Genomic DNA, 18,383 nt, shown 5'->3' on the forward strand with positions numbered 1-18,383 from the left:
TTCTAAGTGGAAGTAACGAGCAGATGCAAAGTTTTCCTTCCTGTGTTGTGTTACAGTGTGTATTCATCCCTTTTGTTACTCTCTAATGTAAATAGCATTAATTATGGAACTCCCATCACATAATTACGGAAAATGGTTTACTTTCTGTCTTAGTACTGAGGGAGAGATTTCAGGGATCCTGATTTTTTCATTTATTTCATTTGAGCATTCATTAGCTGGTTCTCTAAAAGCTGAGAGCATTCTTGCATCCACATTGTGACAGTTGGGGGAGGGACCCACAAATTCCAGGATTAAAAACCAGAATCCAAATTCAGAAGCCCTGAATTTGAGTCCAGGTGGAATTTAGCTATCTTGTCACTTCCTCTCCCTTGTCTTTCGTGTTTGCAATAAGGCATATGGATATGCAGTTCCTTTATAGGTGATTAACAGCAGTTTGACAGGGTAGCAGAGGTGCATATTTCCTTTATTTACTCTGGAAGTGGTACCTCTATGGCCATTCTTACTCCCTGCTGCCCAGGGAGCATGGTAGAACTGCATATATTCATTAGGACTTCTAAAATTACGTGTTTATTTATAAACAATTAAGTAGTCTTCCTTTCTTCATGCAATTTAGTATTCAGAGGATGGTCTCAAATATCTATGTAGGATTATTCCATGATTCCCGGAATGTGCCAGAACCTTAAGTTTGTTGTAGAAACTGTGTATGGTATATCCCTCTCCTCTCTGTAATACTCTCTTTAGAAATCTACAACTATTTCATAGAAGGTAAGGTCAGGAAGAAAAGCTTTTCACTCTGACAGGCATTTTCCGAGATTGCGCCGAGTTTCATTTCTATTTGTGGGAATATTTGAAATGACGGCACATTTACCTTAAAGTACATTCATCACATTGCTCTTCTCCTTTTTTTCAAAAGGTATGACTGTGTATTTTGGTGTAGCAGTTTCATGTGCGGGATCTTGAGCCTTTATGTTTCTTCTTTCTACTCCTGAGTCCTCAGAAATGTTTCGGAAGCTATACTGAGTAAGAAGGGGGATTGCTGTGCTATTTGCATACTTACAAGCACTCTTTAAGTGGCTTGCCGTCATTAAAATTCACCACATAATTTTTCCACTGTAAATTATCTGTGACAATTGACTCCACCCCATTCATTTTATTGAAACAAGAGAGTATATGAACTCTTACATTGTTGCTTGATTCAATTTCTAATGTATATATATTTCTGTTTGTAAACAAGAGAATGTCCCCTTTGAAATTTTACAACTGTGATCTCAAATATTACCATGTGGTAGCAATCATACAATATTTTTAATTAAATCTGTGATAATTTTTTAGCACTAGGCCCATATTTGGTATTTTAAACTCTGGCACTTGTAGAATAACATTTTCTTTAAAATGAGCCAGAATTATCAGGGTCCAGTTTCTACATTTTAGTGAGATTAAATGTTTTGCTTTCTTAAACAGGTTAGGGTATAACTCGTTTAAGAAAGAGACGTACACAGTACACCAAGGGTTATGATTGGCAACCAGCATGTCTCCTGCTGGAGTGATTTAACTTTCACCAATGGACATATTCCCAAGGAAATGGTACATCTCTGCATAGTTTCTATCAACTTCTGAGGTGACAAGGCTTTGGATTTTTTAAAGATGGGAACAAAAGCATAGTTCTTTTATCAGCTGTTCACTCTGAATACTGCTGATGAAAATCATACCCCCTTTCTTCCTCTTCCCCGCCCCTCCTCAACACATGGTTTCCAATCAAAAATGATTGAGATAACTGGAAATATAAATTGTTGTCAAAATACATTTTTATAGAAAATAAAAGAATATTTATTTTTGTTCTGCTACCAGCATCCTGTGCAGAGGAAATAATTCAACAGGAAATCCTGTTGACACAACGTTTCTGACACATCAGCCTTTGTGTGTCTTACCTCCCTGTTTCGGAGGTTGTTTCTGATTAAGAAGCTTCTCCTTCCTGACAGGTGGTGTGCTCAGAGAGTTCACAGTTGGTAAACTGGAGATAACCTCCAGGGGGATTTAGAGAGACCATGGGACTTACTTGCCTTGAGAAATTTTGAAGATGCAATGTATTTAACAGTAAGAAGGAAAAGGGTAGAGTGCTTTCTGCGAGCTGGCAGAGGATCAAGTGTGTATGATGTGAAGGAAAAAAGGAAGGAGATTCTTGCAGCCTGAGAACAGACATCTGGCTGGCAAAAGAAAAGAAATACCATTGACAGATGAATACTGTTTCAAACTGGGATAATTTTAGATCAAGAGGGCAAAGTTTTGCTCTCATGCATACAGCTCCCACTGAAAGGGATGGGAAAGGTGCATGCATATGAGAATAAAATTTGGTTCTAAGTGAGAACTGAACAACACGCATATTTTTACACTAGATATTTAGACTTTCATGTTTAGATCACATGGTTTCCATCTGCCATATGTAGGCATTGCTAAAATGCTGCCAGGAACCAGGCTCTGGTTTGGTGACTTTCATTAAAGGAATTAGTGGTTTCTATCCAGTTTCAGTGTGGCTGGATTCAAAGTGCAGAAGCCCATTTTCACGGTTTAGCATTAATTAGCACTCTTGTGGCAGCCTCAGCAGGGAGGTGAAGGATTAAATGGGCATGAAGACCAAACTATCTCTTTTCCCATAGTGGTGATTCCTTCAACATAGGGTTGAGACATGATGGACGAATAAGAGGATGAATGCATGGCTGCTGTCTGGGCTGTTCTTGTTCTGGAAGGACTTGGGTTCGCAGGTCTGTCCATGTAGAACTCTTTTCTCTCCTGCTATTTAATAAAAGAAAACACAAATCCCAGCAAAAATACAATCCAAAAAACCCCTTAATTCTGCTACCTTGCAGAGACGTATTCTTGCCCTTCTGAATGAGGGGTGAGAGCTGTTTAGGAGAATTTAAATGAGATCCTTGCCAGCCGTACACAGGAGGGATCGACGCGGTTACTTAAAAAGGCTGAGATGCTGCTGCTTACTTCAGGTTTTGCTGAATCATTCAACGAGGTACAGAAAGCAGGTAAGCCCTGACTCTTTTTTTGCTGAAGAGAGCCTCACAGGGATATTTTTGAGAATTGCATGGAGACTGGAAAACGTAAAAGGAAAATTGTAATAAGTTTCAGTGAACCTGGAAGGCAGGACCCGTCCTGGTGTGAGTCAGAGGGCGTAACTCAGGCTTCTGCCCTGAATTACATTAATCAGACATACCATGCCTTATGTTTATGTACACTGAATATTAAGTATATAATTACAGAAGATTACTTACTGTTGTAATTCTGCTGTTCACACTGAATCTTGAAAAACACTAAAATTTGACAAAGATTTTTGAAATTCTAAAATTTTGGAAGACTAAATAGCTGTCTAATAAAATGTCAAAATTATTGATAAAAGGCCATTATTAGTTACTTAGTATTTCTAAAAGCTTTTTTTGATAGCAATTCATATTTCTATTTTGTAAGAGACAGGCTTCCAGATTTTAGCCAAGTAATTAAAATATGAAACGGTATGTCTGAGAAACTGAAGTCTAGAAACCAATGTTAAAAATCACCCCTCACAGCTAATTTATTCAATGAAATAGTTGCCTTGCCTCACTGTAATTTATGTGCACGTTTAAATGGTCAAGTCTGTTCTTAAGGACTTTGGGCCTCTCTGTTGAAGTTCAAATAATGAACATACTTTCATGGTCCTTGTTTTGAGTTAATCCCATTGTATGAATGAGTTAAAAAAAGATGAGAAATGTCTCTTACAAGAAACTAGGTTTCCTTCACTAAATCATCCTTTTTCTCTAGATGTCTCCTCCTTCCAGCATCTTAAATGAAAATAATGAGTATATACTTAAAATGGCAAAGAATACAGCTGTAGGAGAATATTTTTTAAATGATCGCTTCCTGCCTAATTTTACCCCGACTGAACAGTGGGGTTTTGTCTGCCGGGCTGCAGCGCGGGCTGGCACTGCGCTGTCTGCTGGGTTTCCCTGAAAGAAGATCTGAGTGTTGTGATCTCCAGACCTCTGTGCAGTATCAGAAGCTCTTACTGTGCCAATGTAATCTTTTAATAGACATGCTTGCCAGAATGACTTTTTTACTTCAAAGACAGCATTAGAAAGCACAGTTGTCATTTAAATTGCCTCTATCTTTGTGGTAGTTGGTAGTGATCTGTTGACCAGGATTGGATAATTTAAAAGCTGTTTAACAAAATAACATGCTTGTCTGTGTGAAATATATACGCTGCTGAGAAACAGGGAGGAAAGTCTCCCTTGACAGAGTTCGTGGGATTCTTTAGAAACTGCAGGATGCTGAGGCTTTTCTGTGGAATTATAAAAGCTTTGCGGAGCCCATGTTGAGCATTTGCATGATTTTCAGATGGCGAAGTTATGTTCAGCTGTCTCAGTGCACCCTCCGAGCGTGCACGTACACACTTCTTTGGGAGAGGGAGAGGATTCTCAGCACAGTTTTCGTCGGGCTTTGCGTTTGTTGAACATATATTATTGAAATGCTGCCCAAGATGCATCACTTCATCTTGTGTAGAACTTGAATCATCATGTTGCATGATTTGGTAAAATAAAAGAGATTGTGAAAGAGACAACTGTAAACATTCTGTTTGAAAAGATGTGCTCTTTTCAAAAGACCTTTCTGTTAGAGCCAAATAACACAAGAAGCAGTATTTCCTTGCTCACAGAGGCATATATATTTATTTCTGCAAAGATTTGTTTTGGATTCTTAGTTCTTCCAGTATCTGCATTCTTTGAAATAATTTTATATTTCCATGTTGACTTTCTCTGTGCTTTAAGTTTTAATCAAAGGTTCCTTCCTTCTGATGTCAAGGGCGACTGATGTTAGCCTGTTTACATTCCACTATTTTTCCTCTGTATGGGGTGAACATTCAAATGTGGTGGTGCCTTTTTGCTTTTATCTACCAAACTTAGCACACTCTCTTATTATTGACAGCTCAAAAAGATGGTATGCTAGTGGGCAGGATGCTGTGAATTATTAACTTTTCTTTGCACTTTGACAAATTTAGGTTATCTTTCTAAAGACAAATAATTTCTTACAAAGGAACCAAAACCATAAATAAGGCATTGCAAATGTATATAAAACGATTTTTAGCCAAATGTGAATTTAACGTATTTCTGAAACACGGTTCTGAGTTACATTTCTTTCATAGGACTTGTATTTTTTCATTTCATAGACTAAAGTATAAGAGGAAAGATTTTTGTTTGTCATGTTTCATTTAGATTTTTTCCTCAGTGTGTTTTTCTACGTGGATTGATCAACAAAGCATTAAAGAATGTATATTACCACTGAAAATCCCCGCTACCTTTTTTCCTTAGAAATGCGATTTCACAAAAGCAGGTTATTTTGTTTCAATAAAGAGCCTGCACTCAACTAATTTGTGAGCAGATAAAACGTGCAGGAAACGTATGTTTGCCAGGAAGCTTTTCTATAATCAAAATAGTCAGCAGGACAGAAACCACGCTCTTTTTCTCATTAGGTATTAATATTCAATTTAAAAAAAAACCACACAGAGCACTGATTAATATATACAGAGGCGAATGAATCAGAGACAGCATATGCTGCATTTGATAATAGACGCTTACTTGAGTTAATATTTAGGTTGTGCTGGAAGTCCCAGCCCTGGCACCAGAAAGGTCTTTGGAATCGAGAAGCACTTTGCGTTCCTGGGCGGCAGACGGCAGGAGCGGTGTCATCCATGGCACAGTTTGCCTTGAAGCAATTAGCAGGAAGACGAGGAATGTTGATTTCAACTGCAGAAGGAGAGCCAAACAAAAGAGATTTATGCAAGGTGCATTAAGGCAAGCAGCGGGTTGAACACAGGTTGGTTAGAAAATACAGTATTGAAAATATTCATGAGGAATTGCATTGGAGATACAAAGTTACCAGTGACAACAGTAATTATTGACTGAGCCACATACTTACGTCTAAAAAGCTCTGGAATGATGCAGAAGCAGGCAGTAGCATTCAGATGCTGGTCGTTCAAACTTCCATCCTGTGGCAGTGCATCTGTTTATCGGGAATTATCTCCTGAATGTAAATGAATTTCAGTCCTAAGTCATTGCACCTGTTGCCAAGAGGTATTTATTCCAATCACTTGCCTAAAGCGCAGGGAGTTATTGCTTGACATTTTATAGCTCCAAAAAAAGCTGTCGTTTCAAAACCATTTGTTCAGAGAGAAGAAAATGGAGCAAAACAGTTCATTTTACCCTAAGCACTGCTATTTGGCAGTATTCACATTTGCACGGCACAAAGCTGCAATATTGATTTTTCGCTCACAGGGCCTCCCACTAGTTCTTTCCTCGATTGTCAGGGTTTCAAGATGGATTGAATTACACTTTGCTTGTTGATATGCTTATTTTTTCTTTGTTGATAGGAAAATGTTACAAATAAAGCTTCAGAATAAAGATCATAGCAGCTTTGTTAGTGGACTTTACATTTATTTATTTTATTCAGTTAAAATTCTTTCTGTGCCATAGAGATTCCTCAGAGCAGTCTCCCCTCCTAATGCATGCTGCTTTGTTTTGCTTTATTGCTTGCTGCTTTTACAATATAACACCTACGTTACAATCTCAGGTGTGTCCTCTGTTGCCTGTGAAGTGATCCAATGTTGCTCTAGTATTTTTAATGTTTGTCCTAATACAGAACTTCTCATGGATGGCTGCAGGGGGAAAAATTGCAGGATAAAACACATTCATAGTACTTATAGCAGTTGCCATAGATGATGAAATAAGATTTGCAGGCAGCTGATCACTGTAAAAAACTGCAGAGGTTTGGTATTTGGAATCAAGGTATTTCCTAGCAGAAGCAGAGGCTGTGCTGCAGGATCTGCAGTAAGGGTTCAGTACTTGTCACAGATAGCTCAGTGTGGGTTTGTCAGCGCTGGCCCCATAACGATCGATACGTCTGACCTGCTGCTGCACAGACGCTGCACGCGTAGCCACCGACACCTCGGGGGCTGTACCCTACGCCCCCCCCGCCCCTCCCCGCTCTGCCCTTCTGCAAAAATCCCCTTTGGACAGCCAAAGCCGCTGTTCCCCTCCTTGCTGCTCGAAACCCAAAAGTGGGGCTCTGCATCCGTGTGACAGCGCGTGCGGGACTCCTGTGGGAGGGAGGGAGGGGGCGGCCAGGCTGCCCCGGCCAGGCCGTGGCCGGGCCGCGCGGCAGGGGGCCCTGCTGAGCGCAGGAGATACAGGCACCGCTTCCGCCAGCTGGAGGGATGAGCTTTATGTGGACGGCAGAAAACTTGACAGGAGCAGTAGGATGTAGGAATGGCAGTCGCTAGCAGCATTATATTTGGTCCCACTGCGGCTGTCATGATGGTAATTAATCAAAGGAGCTGCTGTATGCATGTGTGGTGGGGGCTTTGCGCGTACCCCTCTCTGTGCCCATTTCACGCCCTCACTGAGCCGTGAGCAGCTTCTGTCTTCGTTGTATTAATTTGCTGCATGGGAGGAACATGTAGGGTGTTAATGTGATGGATTCGTGTTTTAGCTCTTTCCAGCTTTCAGCTCATGATACTTCAGCAAGCCCCTAATAATAGTGTTTGCTATTGCACATCGTTTGTGCAGCCAAACTGACAGCCAGGGGTGAATTTGAGATGGAACTGTGGTGCTTTCTACAGCAGTATGGCTTCTTCCCTTATTAACAAATACTGAAACATACTGGCAGAGTAATGGTACCCATTTCATGTAGGATATGTGATGTAAAGGCAGATCTGGTTGCTGCACTCTGGCCTTCCTCTTGTGCCGGGGTGAATTCCCACCCAACCAAGGCGCTGGTCCTCTGAGACCTCATCGGTTCTTCTGCAGTAGAGAGAGGTTAGAGCCAGACTGGCCCTTCGCATTACTTTCCTACACAAGGTGGACAAAAGCTGGTCCTGGTGCAAAGGGGAAGGTAGGGGCGTGCAGGTAGAGGAGGGGCGGACGGGAAGATGGCCTCTGGCTGCCAGAGAGTCACATCCTGACACTGGCGTGATCATTATCAACAGCTCTTCTTTTGCAGTCCTAACAGATAATCGTCTTCATACATGAGGAGTTTTAATCCACAGATCATTAATTCAGTAGAAGAAGTGACAGCCTCTGGTTCATGTGAAAATTTACTATCAAGGGGTTATCTCAAGTTGTTCTTGATCTTTTTAGATCCTTGCTTCCTTGTGTCTTCTAACGCATCATACTTTTTAAGGAAAGTTTATTTTCTTTGCCATCAAAATACCATAGGGCTCCAACTTTCCATACTTACTAGCTGTTTCTCTTTGCTGTCACAACTTGTCTCCAGCAGCCTGCACTGAAATATTAATGGCCTTGTGCTACTGTATTAAGATGACTTTTTTTAAAAGTAGGCAATATCTGTGATTCTGTTGAAAATTTAGGAAGGATTTACTATTTTAAAGAAATAGGTATTTAACACTATCATGTTACCCAACTTGTCTTCCAAAAAACAGTAATGCATACATTTTGTAAGAAACAGAAATATTCTGTTTAATAATAATACACTAGCAGCTGTGTACAAGAAAGTATACAAGAAAGTAGTATACAGCTGCTGTTGTTTTTTGACGCAATATATTTCTTTCACAAAGAAATGTCTATAAAAGACAAAACATCTGGATCATGTCTGGACTATTGTTTTGTTTCTAAAGCATTTGATACTGCTTCATTACTCTTAGAGAAGTTACCTATTTTTAGGAATTCTCTCAAGCAGAAAAACATGTTAAAAATGAGAATTCCCTGAAACACAAACAAAATTTTTGGGAGGGACAGGGAGATTTTACACAGTACACATCTGCAGTTTGCTGTACTGATCATCTATATATTTGTTCAAAATCTCATCTGTCTGTGGTTTAATTTATGGAAAAGGCACACTAAGGAGGACTGAAGTTCAACTAGGTAAAGTATCGGCGTGTATATTGGATCTGGTGGCACAGACACGTCCATGCTGGGGACATAAAATAGTTAAGCAAAAGAAACCAACTCTTCCCAGAGAAAGGAAGATACAAATTAAGAAAGACTAGTGAAGTTGGAACTATGGCTTTGGTTTTTTGTTGTGGGGTTTTTTTGTTTGTTTTTTTTTTTTTTTTTAAATCCCTTCTGCGTTTGCAAATCCCACTGCTGCTTCCCACTTTCAGACACGGCCTGTCTGACTGTGCCCAAAGAGGAGAGAAAGAAGCAGAGAGAAAAGAGGTGGGAACAGGAACGTGCAATGTAGCCAGGCAGACAGGCGCCACTGTCTGCCCTGGCAAGGGTTAGAAGAAGTGAAGAGGAATTTCCTCCTTTCCCAGATTAAGGACACAGCAGCAGTGGTGTAGGGATGTGACAGTTTGATGAAAGATGCTTCACTTAACATGGTACCAGGTCAAACTGTTTAAAGGTGCACTTCCTTTAGCACACTGATGACAGTTACTGCCTATGTGACAGAAAAAGAATAGTCCAATGCAATATATCCTTAGGCTCAATCCCATTTTTTTTTTCTTTTTTTTCAGGTTTCAGCCGAGCAGCACTACCGTTTGGTTTGGTTAGGAGGGAGCTCTCCTGCGAAGGCTACTCCATTGACCTCCGGTGTCCAGGAAGCGATGTTATTATGATAGAAAGCGCTAACTATGGACGGACAGATGACAAGATTTGTGATGCTGACCCCTTCCAGATGGAGAACACAGAATGCTTCCTTCCAGATGCCTACAAAATTATGACACAAAGGTAAAAATACATATATCATTTTGAGGACTAAAGAGGAAAAATGCCTGAATTAATATGGTGAGAGGTATATACTGTAGGAAATGCTGAGTTGTAGTTGCCAGTTTGCTCTTGAGGTAATACTATTTCTATCTAGTAATATTAGAAGGAAATAAAATCTACCAGTTGCAATTAGAGAGGTTTTTTTTTTAAATTCCATGAGCAAAAGTTAAGAAGCAGGAAGATAACTGCAAGGAGAATGGAACAATTCACTTATTTGGAGATTCCCTGTGTCCAAATGGCGGCTGCATTTTTCTGTAACTTCTGCATACCCTGGCAAAGTTACACATTTCCTATGAATGCAGTAAATCATTGCCGTAGTTCCCACCTGTAAAATGCATCCAATGGAAAATGCTGGAATGATCAAATGCCAGGATGATTATATGTCATTATACACCTTGTGTACAGAAGCATATATGTGCATGTAAGCACAAGTTACATTATGTCTTATTAACAGCGATTGTCATTCAGAGAAGACAGTCAGAAGAGCCAATAAAAGTAGTTTTAGTACAAAAGGTGCATCAGATCTAAGATTCACAGAAATTCCTGTGCTACAGGCTGCATACGGGCAGCAGTCACCTAATACTGACAGTTGTGGAAATGTCAGCACAAATCAGTCACTGGCATTGTCACTGCCTTAAACTACAAGCCTGAATAAGTTCAGGATTGGTGGGAAGTTTTCCTCCCAGTGCATTTTTCCTAGGGTGAGGAATCTTAACAGGGGATCAGAATAACCTGGGAGCTTTCTGGTGCATGTACACAGATGTGTCAAATGAAACATGCAAGTCGTCCTGCGTGCTGTGCTCCCTCTGCTGTGTTCTGTTTGAGCATGGTAGCACTCAGTAACATATAGTCACGTTTTAAAAATAATCTTCCATTTTGATTTCCCAATTCACTCAAGTTGTAATGAGTGTGACTCTTACATCCATGAATACATGGATGTTTTCTACTTCTGTAGTCAAATATTTGGGCTAGATCTCAGGCTTCAATTTCAAATGCTGGAGGTAAATTAAGGATATCAGGCCTTCTATTCTTGTTCTGTGTTCAACCTGTGACTTGTTCCATGATCAGTAAGGGAAAGGCTCCATTGTTACGCTAGTAAAAAAGTAATATAACTTCTCTAAATCATGTTTGAATTATCTTTTTGTGGTTCTAGTTCGTTGTTGTTAATTAGATCAAGCCAGATTTCCATTGAGACTGCAGCAGCAGTGTCATCATCCTCTAATCTGTCAACTCCCTTTGAAACCACCTTCAATTGCTTTTGTAAATGTAGTGCCTCTCTGTAGACTTCCGTGTTGTGTAAAATGCATGTTGTGTTTTGATCAAAGTCCTCCTTATGTTCATTGCAAATATACAGATTAAGGTAGTCAGAGACAAATACAGAGGCACAATCTTGCTTAAAGTGACATCAAACTGTTACTGGAAGGCTGAAATTTCAATCCTTCCCCTTCAGTTAATCAACTATAAGTTTATGATCGCAGAGAGTATTTTTAAACTTCCCCAATTTTCCACTCTTACCCTTTTTTCAACAGATTAAAATGGAGATGTGATCACATGTATGACATTGTTTCAGAATATCTATGCTCAGAGAGAGTTTTTCGGTTTTGTACTTTTTTTTTTGTCTGAACAAATGGCAAAGATCATTTGACACTTTGTTTTCTACTTTTGCCTGGCATTTATAGTAATTTGGAAGTTTGCTTCCATAGTTTTCTTTCTCAGATCCTGTCATAAAGTAGAAAAGATGTCTCTTGCCTTGTTTAATCTTTTCTCAAAATTGCTCAATTTGTGCTATATTGCAAGCATAGAAGAATATTGCAAATTTCTTATGAAATATTAAAAGTTCTTGTATCTCATTTATTTATAACTGCATTGGTGATCATAATTTTTTGTTGTCTAAGGCGAACTGTTGTTTGGTACTCAGCACATGTCCTTGATCTGATATCTAAAAGTATCACATCAGCTGTATTTTGATGGCAGCAATTGCATAGAAAAAATCTCACTGAAGGACTATTCAGATTCATTGGTTTTCTTTTTTTTTTTTTTTTAAACTGACTAGAAAAAAATAATCTGTTAGAACATTTGATCACAGGGAAAACTTTTCTTCCATACCTTTAGAAATAAGCAGCAATAGTTTCTACATTGCCTCTTAAAATCTTGCAGTGTTTACTTTTAAGGACTAATGACATGTTTTTATCACTTCAGCCAGCAGTGTTTTTACCACTGCGTTTGACCACTCAATTCAGTTTAGACCTGCAGTTAAATGTAATTCCACGGCAATTACTAAATACTCATCATTCATTTGCAACAGTACTCCACAGCTTTTGCACAGCAACTGCATTTACTGCAGTTACAAAGTGAAAACACTAGCTTAATGAGATCAATACTGTGAAATCCGAAGATTGAAAAATAAGATGTTTCCAGTTTAACACACAGCCATGTAATCACATGCCCTTCTCCCCTTCCAGAGAATTTGAGATACTGGCACACAAACTTTGCCAGTATGCACTGATGCATCAGCTCCTCTTTCTCAGAACAAGCTGCTACTTAATCTTTTCTCTCTCCCTTTTCTTTCTTTTCTGCAGTTCTCAAAAGATTTTTAACTTAATGCTTTCCTAGGAAGCCTAACTAGAACACTAATGACTTCATTGCTTTGCTTTTACCTTTGTAAAGTAGTTATTAAATTTTTAGTCCCTGATTGAAATTACATCCCAATTATTTTAGAATAAAGTCTTTCAGATGTATTTAGATTCCATGTAAACTTCAGACTGGCACGGTTAAAATTAAAGCTTTGAAGAAAAAGGCTAGACCTTTAGAAAATCTCCCCTTTCACACTTCTCTGATAATTAACCCCAGCGTTTGCATACAGTCAAGTTTGAGAGATCCTACCGTGCGCTAAAGTTGAGTATAGAAATGAGCTTATTTCTAGAATATTTGGTGAGGGAGTAGTGTGAGTGAGTGGCAGAGGACCCACGTTTCAGGCAGTTAAATCTTAAAATAGTCAAGCTCCTTGGTGCTCCACTGCCCTTTAGCAGGGACAAATCTCCTCTGTTTCCTCTTCATTTAAAAGAAATTAAATGAACAGGGAAGCAGAAGATGCAAAGCAGCCTGAGGAAATTGCTCTAGTTGCTCGCTCATAAAGTGTGTTTGTGTGGCTGTAGCCAGAAACTGTCACGAGACTTTGAAGTTGATAAGGCTAACTAGTACTGCTCTTTACAGGCACAGCAGAGATTTGAAATTTAACATGATAAAATTTGCTTATGACCTAGTCTTAAGTTCACTTCCATTGTAAGTGGATGGCATGAGTTATATTCAAACTGCCTGTGCATTTATGGGGACTTTCTGCCTCCAGCGTCAACTTCAAAGCCCCGCTCTGCAACTGCAGGTGGATGGGGCATAGATTTTTGTTAGGACAGGCACTAAGGGTTACATAGATACCCCATAGTGTTTGGATTCCTGTTTTATTAGCTTAAAATAATAACAGATATTGAAAAGTACTTGTAAATATATATTTAAAATACATTTCAAAGGCAAAAGCGTATTGTGTATGTAATTTCATAGTGGAACAATAAGCTGCTAAGATGTGTTTTTGCATGCTGGGACCTTTCTCTCCTGAATTAAAAATAAGCTTTTTTTAGTAGGACTCATTTTTCCTAGTCCTAAACTTTTTGTTTAGGAAAAGTTCCCAATTATTTTAAAGATTAGACACCGTAACTATCTTTGTGATTCCAGTACAGTGCAATTAGATGATATTTTTTGCTTCTGTATTTAAATAAATACTTGGGTAGTGTTGCAGATAATAATTTTGAATAATATAATTTTAAATCTTGAGAAATCCAATATTAAAAAACTGTCAGGTCCATTCCAAGCTGCACACCTTATTTTTTAAGTAATTTACAGTTATAGCTATTGGTGGGGCTTGTAGAATATTAACATTTTGTACTTAAAGAAAATACAGCCTATTAACTCTGAATCTATGGAATCATTTACTTAAACGCAAAATTCATTTAATGTTGACAGCCAAATTAATGATAACTTCAGAAAGAAAACATTGTTTCCCTCCTAAAAAAGGCTAAAATACCTTGAATTTTTAAACAGGAACTTCTGATCTGTGTTCTGTAGAGAGAGCATAGTTGTGATCATTAAAAAGAGGAAAAATTGAAAATGTTTAAAACTACAGACTTTGCAGACCATGCAAACATCCACATTGAAAAATATAATCTCACAGTTGGTATATTCCATTTATTTTTGATCTGCAACATAAAGGAGGTTACATCAATCCTGCACTGAAATGGCCTTGAAATTCTGTTTTCATCTACAATTTATACTATAATTGTAGCTTTATGTGATCTTTACACCTTTACTAAACATATTTAATCAGTATAATTTTGCTTTTTAAATATGCACAAACAAAGCAAACCTCATTATAATACGCAAGCATAAATATAAAAATATGTTAGGTATAACAGATGAACTTAGGGAACTGTAATTTTTTGAAATAACCTTCCTTTTTAAAACATTGCTACAGAAAAGTTGAAGGATTAAAAGAGGAATAAATCCTCTTCAGCAGTGAGTGTTTTTTCTGTTGCACGTATCCTGTCCTATCTATAGCACATGCAACACATGTACCTTCAATTATCATGTTCATCATGACACCAGTGAAGAGTTCATGCTTGGGTTTTTGTTACCATGAACTTTTCTCACATGGTAATACTCTTAACCTGTTACGTCCATCATCTGTCTGCAAGACAGCTGTGCTTAAACGAGGGTCTTCAAAATGTAAGCAAAGTGCCTCCTGTCCCACAGAGTGATCGAGGGAAAGCTGGAGGAAGCAGCGTATCCATTCCTTCTCCTGAGACTTTATTTTGTTCTTAATCCTTCCCAATGGGAGAGTGGGAGAATGGAGATATTCATTCTTTTCCACCTATTCACGTCTAACATATATGTCATTTTGAAAAATCCTGTATATAAATGAGAGTGAGACATTTTTGAAAGGAAACAAAATGAGTTCTCCTCTGAAGAACTCATCTCTCAAGCCCTCCCTCTTGTTCCTACCTGTCAGGTCTGCAGAGGAAACATTGTCATACCGTATAGTGTCCTTTCAACTGAAAACAAGTTTGGTCTGTCCATAATGTGAGTGAATGAAGAAAATCTTCTGCTGGACTCCAGGCTTGGATGGATAGTGGGTAAATCTCCTCTAACTGATAAATCTCACTCATCGGAGTGAAAAGGTGTAGCCAAAAGCAAACCTTGTACAGGATGTCTTTGCTGGGAGAAGGCAAAACCTGCTGTGGGGTCACTGCAGAGCTGAATTCAAGCCTTTACAAGACTTCCACACAAAGAATCATTTTAGTAAGTCAAAAATAGCTTCCTCAGATGGGGCCCACAGTTGATTCTGTGTTTAAACTGTAGCACGCTTCAGATTTGCATTTCTTAATGTGACTTAAAACAAGTTTTTATGGGCAGGATCTTATCCTCTGCCATTCACAAATGACTGTGATTGTGGTAATGGCGCACTTTACTTCGGGGGTCTGCCAGACTTAGACAAGGGCTCTGCTGACCCCTGCTGCTATCCTTGCTTTTTCCCTTGCTTTTCCTTCTGCACACGAAGATTGCCTCCCTTTGTCAAAGATACTATATAGTGAAAAGTGTCTCAGAACAGGAGATATACTTAGCCTTTTTCTACTTTCTGGTCATTAAAAGCTTGTGTATCTGTCCTTTTCGTGTTAGGGAAATACCGGTGTTGATGATAGGATAGCACAGGCTGATGTGGGTAAGGTACGTTCTCGGAATTTATGCACATCGGAGTTCCTGTGGTACTGATGTATCTCATGTACGAGGTCCTTCTTTTGCTTTGGCATGCCAGCTGCTTCACAAAACATTTACCGTACAAGATTATCAACGTTAGATATCTTTTTTTAAGCATCCTTTAAAAATGAAGTCTTCTACTCCTCTGAAACAGACGTAGGTCTTAGTGCAGCAGTCACTCCCATGAGTATTTTGATGTAGCAGAAGCTTAAAATGCTCTCTATTTTTAAACTAAGCTTTTCACAATACCAGGCCATGGCCAGATTGATTTTTGTTTTGTTTTGTTTTGTTTTCTATGTGTTAGTCACAAGACTTAGTTATGACTCAAATGTAAAGAAAAAAGCAGAAATGCACACAGCCTATTTTCATAACCACAGAGCCTAGAATATTCATGAAGCATACCGTAGTCCTTGGCTTTATTTCAGAAAAAACAGTAACACCCATGACTTATCTGGCATTGTGCATTTTCACTATCATTAATTCTTAATATGAAAGTAGTAGGTCTAGTTTACTCATTAAAAATAGGGGGATTTATTAACGGGGTTGTTCCATCATGGCATTGCTTAGTAAATTAAATACAAATCCTCATATTACGAGGTTCTGAGCAGTCAGGTACGGTGAAATATCTGTCAGTGATACTTGATCATCTTTCTGCGGTGTGTTCTATTATTATTTTCTGCAGAAGAAATTATATTACACGTGTGCAAGCACATAACACACACGCGCGTTGCTGTAATCACAGCATTGGACAAGCTACAAAGGAAACAAGAAAAGGATCATTCATACCAACTAATGACATTTAAAATTTAGATTTAGTTTACTTCAAAAAAGATTGGATTCATTATTTTACCAGGGTGTAGCTTGATATTTTATTTAGTGTTTTCATATCTTATATTTAAGTTGTTCTCTTTACTTTATTATTGGCAAAAACACTGTCAAATTCTTGTTAAGTCAGTGTGTATCTTATCTGGCAGGATGGTATATACACATTCATCAGTCTTTCCTTGCTGTTCATGGGTGAAAATAAATATAAATAACTATACATACATATACATACATTTTTAAGTATTACATGCTGTTTCTTGCATATTTGAGCATCATATAAAATACATGCCTCAGCCTGTGATTTTCTGTTTGTTTTTTTTTTTTTTTCCTGATTTCTGAAATGGGCTCTACTAGGTGTGCATACTGTTTAGCCTACAGTTAATCATATACTATAGGTTTGGGGTATGAAATTACCTCTCTTGGTAATTTACTAATGTTTTTGAGAACTTGACTGAGATAACAGTGCTTAACCTTCAACATCTTTGAGTTGAATGTTGTGTTCTCTTGGACGAATTTGTATGAATTTCAGATAGTTTTTGAATTTCTAGTCTAACCAAGGTAAGTTCCTGGTTTAGTTGCACTTTATTATTAAAAAATTCTGATTTACTTATATATTACTGTGCCAAATTTAGTTCATATAGAATAATACCGTAATAATTGCAGCCTATTAATTCCTCCCACCCCAATATATCCTCTATAATACTTAGCCAAAACAGCTACATTATCTGATAAGTTGATTTAGGACTTTATACATGTGTTCATATAGCCATTTATCTCAACCCTTGCTGAGGAGACCTTTATTAAGCTGTGATGACTGCTGAATATGAAATGTAACCAAGATTATTTTTTTATTCAAATATAATTTAAATATTCATCAAAGAGGAGTTATGCTTGAAACTGACAGAGACTATTAACATCAAAAAATATAATTAACTGCACTGGGTATCATGAAGCAGAGTTAGCCAAATAGCCGAGAGGTCTAATTGCTCCAGAGTCTGAGAAGCAATAGTTTTATTTTATACTGTTGCTGTGGAATTAATAGTGATGTGGTTTCCTGTGCGAGGCAATTAAAAGCTGCCTGTTAAGGTTCATTGCATTATAGGAAATCCGTTGAATATCACTTAGTAAACAGAACTGACATGGAAAAGGTACATGAAGATGGGCTGAGCAAGGTATAGATCGTAAATTAGGACAGATTAATATGAATTAAATATATGTAAGTAAATTATGAGTACTTTTTAGTGTTATAAAGTCAGCAGTAGCGTTGAAAGTGAAAAGTTTTCATTAGTAACACAAAGGAAATAGAATTTGAAGATTATTACAGTGAAGCTGTTTAATTCAGAGGAAAGAAATAGAAGAGTAACACGGGTTTAAAAATTAAAAGGTAGCTACAGAGTGGTATAGAGAAATGAGCAGATCTTATATTCTGAAAATTTCCTTCTGCCACAGAATAATCTCCTATTTATAATAAAAAGAACCTTCTGACCTGTGTGGCTTAATAAAGCTTTTTAGTTGAATTCAACAAGAAAAAACATCTTTACTCAATCCCATAGATTCTGCCTGTGCCCAGGCTATACAGTCTAAAAAGGGGTGGCCATATTCATGGCATTTTGACGTTAATGAGGTTGCTGAAATGGAAGAGTTTAAGGATCAAAGATACAAGCAATAACAGTATTTTACGGCATTTCTTTTTTTTCTCTCTAATAATAAAATTGCAATCTAATTGCTTAATAAATGGGCCATCATTACTGAAAGACATAGCTAATTCCCCGCTTTGCATTTTATTTTCTACATGTTGCGGAACAATAATTAGGAAAGATACTATGGCCAGTATGACAGAGGTCTTTTTTTTTTTTCTTTAATAAAATAACTGTGAATGAAAGGAATTTGCCTGTATGTTCTTTAATTTAGTATGATAGTCAACTTCTATGTTTTTTAAGAAGCAATCTTAAAAACTAGTGTTGTACTGGTAAAATAAAATCAAACAAAGAATTCAGCTAG

At 37.9% G+C, this 18,383-nt stretch overlaps 1 protein-coding gene across 5 annotated transcripts in view; it reads left to right on the forward strand.

The window, feature by feature from the left end:
• ADGRL2 (adhesion G protein-coupled receptor L2) overlaps positions 1–18,383 on the forward strand; it is a 128,943-nt gene that overhangs the window by 47,096 nt on the left and 63,464 nt on the right. For all 5 annotated transcript variants that reach the window (XM_075156122.1, XM_075156125.1, XM_075156126.1 and 2 more), the window contains exon 2: positions 9,503–9,716. In XM_075156122.1, the coding sequence (XP_075012223.1) occupies positions 9,503–9,716 (214 nt within the window). The remainder of the gene's footprint in view (positions 1–9,502; positions 9,717–18,383) is intronic.

Source organism: Calonectris borealis, chromosome 8, assembly GCF_964195595.1.
Source record: "Calonectris borealis chromosome 8, bCalBor7.hap1.2, whole genome shotgun sequence".
Taxonomy (NCBI): domain Eukaryota; kingdom Metazoa; phylum Chordata; class Aves; order Procellariiformes; family Procellariidae; genus Calonectris; species Calonectris borealis.